The sequence below is a fragment of the Coffea eugenioides genome, chromosome 10 (genome assembly GCF_003713205.1).
Source record: "Coffea eugenioides isolate CCC68of chromosome 10, Ceug_1.0, whole genome shotgun sequence".
Lineage (NCBI taxonomy): Eukaryota > Viridiplantae > Streptophyta > Magnoliopsida > Gentianales > Rubiaceae > Coffea > Coffea eugenioides.
In genome coordinates this window covers 1,127,207-1,136,294 of record NC_040044.1, presented here as the reverse complement: position 1 = coordinate 1,136,294, position 9,088 = coordinate 1,127,207, and the positions used below count along the sequence as shown (strand labels likewise).

Sequence of the window (9,088 nt, the reverse complement as noted above, 5' to 3'; positions counted from 1 at the left end):
ATAAGTACCAATATGCTTATGTTTTTTTTTGTCGCCTAAACGTTGATACTTTTATCTTTGTCTAGGCATACGGTTGTGTACATAAATAGCTTATCAAACAAATTATCATGCTTACAAAAGTAGTTTTCTTTTTCATTTTTTTGCAATATTTTTTTTTCCTTTTGTGCATAATAGGTTTAATTATTGGCACTTCTTTTTTTTACAATCTAAGCTTTTGAGGTCAAAGACTTCCAAAATGTAGAAAACATATTTAAGGAACATGATAGGTTAAGTTTTGTTTTTTTGATGTATTTATGTATTCACTTCAATATATATATATATATATATAAGTCAATCAATGTTTTATTGTTTTCAAGAGCGATTAATTATTGACTCTAATGCAATATCACAGGCAAATGTCTAGACTAACTGGTGCTGCTGACAAGACCTTTTACCTATTTAATCTTGAGTAAATCTTATATATTTTTATAATGTATATACTATTATGGTTAGATACACGACACATTTGTAAAATTTGGGTTTTAAATTTAAATTCGAATCACATATCATGCATCAATGATAAAAAGTGTATACACTATCAGTGTATATAGAAGATCAATCCATTAATCTTATGCAGCAAAACATTTTTAGCAATTTAAATTTTTTTACCTGATGAACCAGCTTGCTCGTCATTACAAAATGACTAATCACTTTTATCTGAACTGTATCTGTAGGAATAAACTTCACGGAACCGCAATCCTCTAGAATTGAAAAACTTTTGGGTATTCAATATCATATCCTCAAATTTGAACAATTTTAGAAAATAAAAATAATACTTCACTGATTAATGCCTATTAGGAGTTGTGGTAATATATAAAAAGTATTTTATCTAACGGAGTTTTTAATAAAAATACTTATTATATGTTTAAGTATGTTGGTTGGATGCACACTTCGATGAGTATTTAATATATTGGATAACGTGTAATTTAATTTTTTTTGAATATATTTATCTTTTTATATAAAAGTGATTAAATTTTATGTTTATTTTCTAAAACACAAAAAAGTTGTTTTAAAAGTTACAAATTTGAGTTTTTATTCAAAGTGTTTTTTACACTAAAAATTATAATCAAATATTTCAAAGTTGCTTTATCGTTTAAAAATATTTTTTAAACAAAAAACTGTAATTCCAAAAAAATGGACCCTAGCAATAGTTTTTGAAAAAAAAAAGATTGTATTACAGTCTCGTTTGACAAGAAAGTTTTTTGAGCAATTGAACAAAACTTTACTTAAGTTTACTATAAAATTTGTAGAAAAAAAAAACTTTTTTTAGACATGTAAAAACTTTGCTTTTTTTCTTCTTCATTTTCTTTTGTTCATTTTTCTTCTTCATTTTCTTTTCTTCGCTCCCCTTCTTCCCCATCTCAATGTTCCTTCGCCTTCCTCCTTTCCTACTGCCGACTGCCATCGCCAGTAAAGGTGGTGCCAGTAGTCATCCTTTTTATTTTATCCTTTCTCTCCCTTTCTCTCTCGCTCATTTCCTCATCTCTTCCTCCCCTTGTCATTGCCACCTTCCCTATTCTCTCATACAATCTGGTAGTATAATTAGATCGTGCGGGAGAATAGGGGGTGGCAAGAGCGAAAGGGAGTGGAAATGGTAGGAGTCGAAGAGAGGGAGGAAGAAAAGGAAGAAAAAAAGATGAGTTGTCGGCGCTGGCAAAGGTGTTGTTGGTGATGGCGGGTTAAGGCAAGGAAAGGAATGAGAACAAAGAAGAGAAAAGAAAAGAAATTTTGTCTATGTGTTTTTTGATATTTTAAAGTGTGCATTTTAAAAATTCTGAATCCTTTTTTGAGATTACTATAGTTAATGTTATTTTAAAAAATGTGTAGAATAAAATTTTGGCAAAAAAAAAAATCACTTGCCAAATAAGGCAAATCACATAATTTCAGAAAACCTTATTTGAGGTTTTTGACAAATTCACTTAGTTCCCCTCAAATTTAAGTAATTATATTTATCTCATTTGGCATAGTAAAATAGCTATAATGTCCTCTACTTGGTAGACAATTTGTAGTTTAAAGCCATAGATTTACAAAACACAAAAAAAAAAAACATATTTCTCTATATCATGTCTATTTCGGCTCTTTTATTTCCTAGATATTATACCACTATACCCTCTTTTTATCATCTTCATTTTTATGAATATTAGCAAATTAAAATTATAAAACCAACAAAGGAGAAAATTATACATCAAATTAAAAGAAAATGAAGAAACTCATGATGATAGATAAATAAATAATAAATTTGATTATTGAAATAGAAAAAAGGACCAAAGATGTAAAAATTGTCATATTTTGTCTGTTATTAAGAAAAATTTATGTAAAATGTCAATAATCTGCATAAGGATTTATTTGGATTAGTAATTGTTGCTTATGATTTTATTATAGAGATATAGTTTATTCTCTATTTTTTAGGTGTTAATATTTTTAAGAACATAAGAGTGTTATAACAGTAATTCTAAATTAAATTAATTTGTATTGGAAAGGTGTTAGGGCATTAACATTTAATTTTGGAGTATAAAATTGTTTGTTAGTGAGAGAAAGTGTGTGTATGTGTGTGTGTGTATTTTTTTTTTTTTGCGTAATAAGCATTAATGCTGTATATGCAATTTGGAATCTTTTGAATGGCTACTTGAATTAGAATTGAAGTTGATACTTGGATAATTGTTAGGAATTAAGGTAATAGATTTATGTAAAGTATGGAAGAAACCGATTTAGTGCATTGTATTTTCTCTTTTTGTTTTGTACAAAAAAGTAATTTAGTATTTTCAAGAGAAAATTTGGTTTATTGAACCTAGACATAGATAGTAAAAATGGGGAATGTATATGTAATTGTTTAAACTTAAGGGGGACTCACTGTAATTATTAAAACCCTCAGGGGAGGTTTGTGAAATTATCCCTATATTCTAATATTAACGGTGGCCCACTATTTCGTAGTTTTGGGTTTTTGTGCTACTGAAACAATCCGATTAAACACGGTTGGAGGCGGGTCTTTTCTATCCTGCTCATTAACCCATAAAAAAAACCGATAGGGGATAGGCATTGCCAGCCTAACACCTATCAGAATTAAGAAAGTGTCCGAAATAAAAAAGACTGGAGCTAATATCCACTTTCCTCAAAAAAAAAAAAAAAAAATCCACTTTGTTGTGAGCTCCAAACGCTGTCGTTTGTGTGCCTGAGTTTTAATATTCTATGCAAGATCTGTTGATACGAAGGAATGGTGTACAGCCACGTGTGTAAGAACCATAATGACAGGCCAACTTGAACACACGCGTCAAAAACAAATTTTTTTTTTTGTGCTGTCGAAATATTTATGTATTTATTTCTTTTTCTTTAATAAGTCAATGCGTGTTAAGTGGGTGCATAATATTTTCCCGAAAGCACTAATTTTTTTTTTTAAAAAAAAGAAGATAAGCTCAACTCGATGCGGGAGGACGACCTCCCTCACTCTCTCCAACTCCAAGCATTCCTTTTTTCGTAATTCTCACTCCAAAGTAAAGAGGGCTTTTTTAAACCCATCTTCCTTGCACATGCAGTGAACGAATTTTAATTTCTCAAGCGAGAGAGAGAAATTCAAAAAGAAAAAGGATCAAGAAAGAGATGGCGATTTCGGATGCGGTGGTGGGGAACTTGACGACTTTGTATCTGGTGGTGATAGCGGCGCTGAAGGCTTATGGATTGGCAAGTGGGAAGAGCTTCGGTGGAGGATTTGTGCTGCTTGCATCCACGGCGGTGGTGGGCGTACTCTTGATTGCCAGTCTGACGTGGGACGTGTCCCGTAAGGCCACGTATGCGCTGACACGGCACGATCGCAGCAACAGTACTAGCGGTGGGCGGCATGATGGGCACGAAATGTGCCGGGGTGGCATCTGCTGGCACGGCGTGGCCGTCAAGTCCCCGGCGTCTCAAGTCCGGTTCAGGCTTCCGCAGCAGAACCGGTTGTAAATGATGATCCATCCAATCCAGTCGACTATGTCAATTTGACTACAAAGTCAAGTCTTTTTTTTTTTTTTGTAAAAAAAAAAAAAGGAGGGCAGTAAGGATGGAAGCTAGCTAGATCGTCCCTGGTCGTTGGACATTTTTGCTATGCAACAATTACTAGCAGTAAATTTGGGACAGGGGAGTGTTTGTGTTACTTTTCAATGTTTTGCAGTGTGTATTCTGTAATGTATATGCTGTTCTTTCTTTGGCTTTACATACTTGATGTGAATAGAGGGTACATGATTTCAGAACTCGTCGGCTATTTCTAGTGAAATTGGCAAAGTCTATGGTGAATTTATTTGGCTAGCACCATAGGAAAAGTTATTACACTTCCATTCTCCTACCAGCAATAGTTGCTAGATTATGAGCTAAAGTGGGCTTGAGACCTACTACTTTTTCTAGTGTCTTTCTGCTCTGAACCTCTGTGTCTTTGCAACTGTTACTGTTAGGCATTAAGGGGTACTTGAGTGGTTAAAGATTCTTTTACAGGTCATGCATTGCAGCACCCCCGAACCCCTTGTACCTAATCAGAACATTGGGAAATGGCGTACTGAGTGAAATTATATACAAACACCTAACAGGGAGGGTTTTTTTTTTTTTTAACAAGCATACGAATATATGCTTGTTAAAATACAGATGAGGTTTAATTAATAGTACTACTGTTTCTTGAGGAAGGATTGAATTAAGCAGCAAAAGAGGAGGCATTATAAATAGGAGAATTTTGAAAAAGGGTTGCGTCTACTGATACACAGCACAAAGGAGAGATTATAAATATGAGGTTCTGATTATCCTTTGGTACCCTTTCAAAGAGATGGGCGGCAGCTGGTTAGCCGGCAATATCAAACTGACAAGATTCATTTACAAAACTGAGAATGAATGATACGTAGCATCACGCTGCGGGCAACGTGGATTGGGCAGATTGATTACACAACAAGCTACTGTTAGCTCCTTAGGATGGAATTGAGAAAGGGGACTGGCTCCTGATGTGCCAACTAAAGTCGCTCTCAAACGTTACGTCGGGCGGCCTATCTAATCCCAGGCAAAAATCTACTGGCCTTCCATGAGTGGTTCTCATCAGATTCCAGTCCAGTCTAAGGCCAGTACTGTTGCATCAATCCCCTTCAATCATCAGGCCACCGAATCCTATAATTTCCCTGTCCTGCAAAACACAAAATCATTTCAAACTACGCTAATAGAATGATAATTGAGTTACGCTGAAGAAGTTTGGATACTGTATTATTTGAAATAATTACTGTAGCACTTTTTGTGATGTGATGTATGTGAAATAAAAAAATAATTGAAAATGTAAAAAGGTAGATTGAGGAATGTGTTTGTGATGTAAGCGAAATATTATTTGAAATAATTTTGATATCCAAACACTCTCATTAATTTGGTTGGAATAATTTTGGTATCCTTTCATTTGGTTGGAGTAATGCTAATAGAATGATACGAGATGCTTCTTTTTTTTGCCCCATTTATATGTTTTTTTTTCTTATTTTATATTTTCAGTTACCATTCCATATTAAGGAGTATTCCCTTATTGGATCCACTTTTAAATTCATTTTTCTTTTGCGGTTTTTCTCCTACCTAGCTCAACTACTAATTATTCATCATTTTATTCTGTTCTTCTATTCTCTGCGCAGTTGAAATCGTCAAACGTGATTACAGAGACGGACAATATGTACACAAATGGCTTTACACAAAATTGATTACACTTTGGGCACTTTGAAGGTGCGGAATTTTCGTCTTGTCTACCTGAGTCGACTTTTCAATAAACATATGGATTTTAAATTGATTTCTGGCTTCGTTTGATAAAACTTAATCTGAATTCTGAATACTGAAACAATTAATTTGCTGAATATTAAGCACTGAAAAGAGATATATGAATATCTGAATCTTAATGCTGAACATATTTATACTGTTTGATAAACTTTTATAACTTAATGCTTAATAAGCTAAATTGTACAATTTTTCCTTCTATCTTTTAATCCAAAAAGGAAATAGAACCTATGATTTAATTAGCTTAAAATTGTTAGGTATGAAAATGACAATATTTATTTTTAAATCAAAGTAATATAAAAAAAGAAATATATTATGGAAAAGTCCAAATATCGGTGCAAATATATTTTTAAATAAGAGTTTGATAAGAAAAATCTAAATATAAGCAAAAGGAAGCTGCAATAAACAAGTTTTAAATTCACACCAAATTCTATAGAAATTTAATTACTTCAATGAAAAAATGTTGACGCTACCTTGGAAATAATGAAATTGAGATCGGTGAGTACAGTAGCAATAAAAAAAATTGGGAGGAAAAAAATGACAAAATTATGAAAGAGTAGAAAGATGAAAAAAGATAAGGAGTAGACAGATGTGAGTAGTACGGAGAAATTGTAAAAAAGTCATTAAATAGGGAGAAAATAGAAGTAGAAAGCCATTAGACAGAGGATGCCAGGTTGTTTAATTAGATAAGGATTTTGGATAGAGAATATTAGGTTGTTTAATTAGATAAGGATTTTGAATATAATTAACAAACAAGAATAGATTTGATAGATAAGATAAAGTAGTTGAAGTAAATCTCTTGATTCTTATCAAATTAAGCATTTAGTTACAATTCTTGTGTTGAGTAGCTGAAAAAAATACATATAAATTCAGCAGAAAAAATTTTATTTATCAAACACCCAAAACATTTGAATGACTGAATGAATTCAGTTTCAACACTTTTTTATGTTATCAAACAGACACTTAGGCTCCGTTTGATAAAACTGAATCTGAATTCTGAATACTAAAACAATTAATTTGCTGAATATTAAGCACTGAAAAGAGATATATGAATATCTGAATCTTAATGCTGAACATATTTATACTGTTTGATAAACATTTATAACTTAATGCTTAATAAACTAAATTGTACAATTTTTCCCTTCTATCTTTTAATCCAAAAAGGAAATAGAACCTATGATTTAATTAGCTTAAAATTGTTAGGTATGAAAATGATAATATTTATTTTAAATCAAAGTAATATAAAAGAAGAAATATATTATCGAAAAGTCAAAATATCGGTGCAAATATATTTTTAAATCAGAGTTTGATAAGAAAAGTCCAAATATAAGCAAAAGGAAGCTGCAATAAACAAGTTTTAAATTCATGCCAAATTATATAGAAATTTAATTACTTCAATGGAAAAATGTTGACGCTACCTTGGAAATAATGAATTTGAGATCGGTGAGTACGGTAGCAATAAAAAAAATTAGGAGGAAAAAAATGACAAAATTATGAAAGAGTAGAAAGATGTAAAAAGATAAGGAGTAAACAAATGTGAGTAGCATGGAGAAATTGTAAAAAAGTCATTAAATAGGGAGAAAATAGAAGTAGAAAGCCATTAGATAGAGAATGTCAGGTTATTTAATTAGATAAGGATTTTGGATAGAGAATATTAGGTTGTTTAATTAGATAAGAATTTTGAATGTAATTAACAAACAAGGATAGATTTGGTAGATAAGATAAAGTAGTTGAAGTAAATCTTTTGATTCTTATCAAATTAAGCATTCAGTTACGATTCTTGTGCTGAAAAAAATACATACAAATTCAGCACCACTTAATAAGTTCAGCAGAAAAATTTTTATTTATCAAACACCCAAAACATCTGAATGTCTGAATGAATTCAGTTTCAGCACTTTTTTATGTTATCAAACAGACACTTAGGGTCTGTTCGATAACATAAAAAAGTGTTGAATCTGAATCTTTTCAGACATTCAGATGTTTTGAATGTTTGATAAATGAAAATATATTTGCTGAACTTGTTAAGCAGTGCTGAACCTGTGTGTATTTTTTTCAGCACAAGAATCCTAATTGAATGCTTAATTCTGATAAGAATCAATAGAATTATTTCAACTACCTTATCTTATCTACCAAATCTACCCTTGTTTGTTAATTATGTTCAAAATTCTTATCTAATTAAACAACATAATATTCTCTATCTAATGATTTTTAGTTTCTATTTTCTTCCTTTTAATGACTTTCACATCTTCTCCATACTCCTCATATAATATATTTCATCTTTTATATTAATTTGATTTAAAAATAAATATTGTCATTTTCATACCTTACAATTTTAAACTAATTAAATCATAGATTCTATTTCTTTTTTGAATGAAAGGATATAAGGGCACAATTGTCAAATTAAACTTATTAAGCATTCAGCTATAAATATTTATCAAACAGTATAAATAACTTTAGTATTAAAATTCAGACATTCATATATTTTTTTCAGTGTTTAAAATTCAGCAAATTATTGTTTCAGTATTCAGATTTCAGAATTCAGACTTCAGAATTCAGATTCAATTTTATCAAACGGAACCTTAGTCTCGTTTTTTGACTTAGCAAATTAGTGATAACAATAACAATAATAATAATAATGCCCGTGGCCCACAATCCCACACAGTCTATATACAGCCAACAACGAAGACGAGCCCACTGCTTTCGCCTTGTTTCGTAACTTGTATTTTTTTAAAAAAAATGCAGCTGAGAATAATAATAATGCGTTCTTCGTTTTAGAAACGAGGGTTCCTTGGATTTTTACCAGAAATTTTGGGTGCAAATTGAAAGGGCCCGTGTATGATTTCTGATTTTCGCGTAAGGAGCCGCTCGTGTAATGCGTCGTTGCCGGCTAGGTATAGACTAAAATACCCGTGTATTATGGAATAATTATGGGGATAACATCAGAAACTACCCTTATTTAATATCACCTAGTACCCATAAAGTTTTAAAAATATAATTTACCTCCCTTATTTTTGTTATTTGTATAACAAAACTTTTTAAAATCCTAAACTACCCTTTTACTTGCTAAATAAAAATACTCATCAATCACTTTGTTTACTTCAAGAAAACCATTACCTAACAAACAATTTCTAATAATACTATCACATCATAACGCTATAGTCCATAAAAATATATATTTAAAAAATAAAAAAGATATTTACAAAGAAATGCACTTGCACCAACTTAACTCTATATGCTTAAAATCAATTTTTTATTAACTTTATTTATTTCAATTTCTTCTCAACCCGTGCCCAAA

General features: G+C 31.1%; 1 protein-coding gene across 1 annotated transcript; it reads left to right on the top strand.

Annotated features, from left to right (window-relative positions):
* The first annotated feature begins 3,428 nt into the window (after window positions 1–3,428).
* Window positions 3,429–4,265, top strand: LOC113749404. The gene has a single exon (XM_027293132.1). It carries the CDS (start codon window positions 3,634–3,636, stop codon window positions 3,976–3,978), a length of 345 nt encoding a protein of 114 aa, XP_027148933.1. The 5' UTR covers window positions 3,429–3,633; the 3' UTR covers window positions 3,979–4,265.
* Window positions 4,266–9,088: the final 4,823 nt, after the last annotated feature.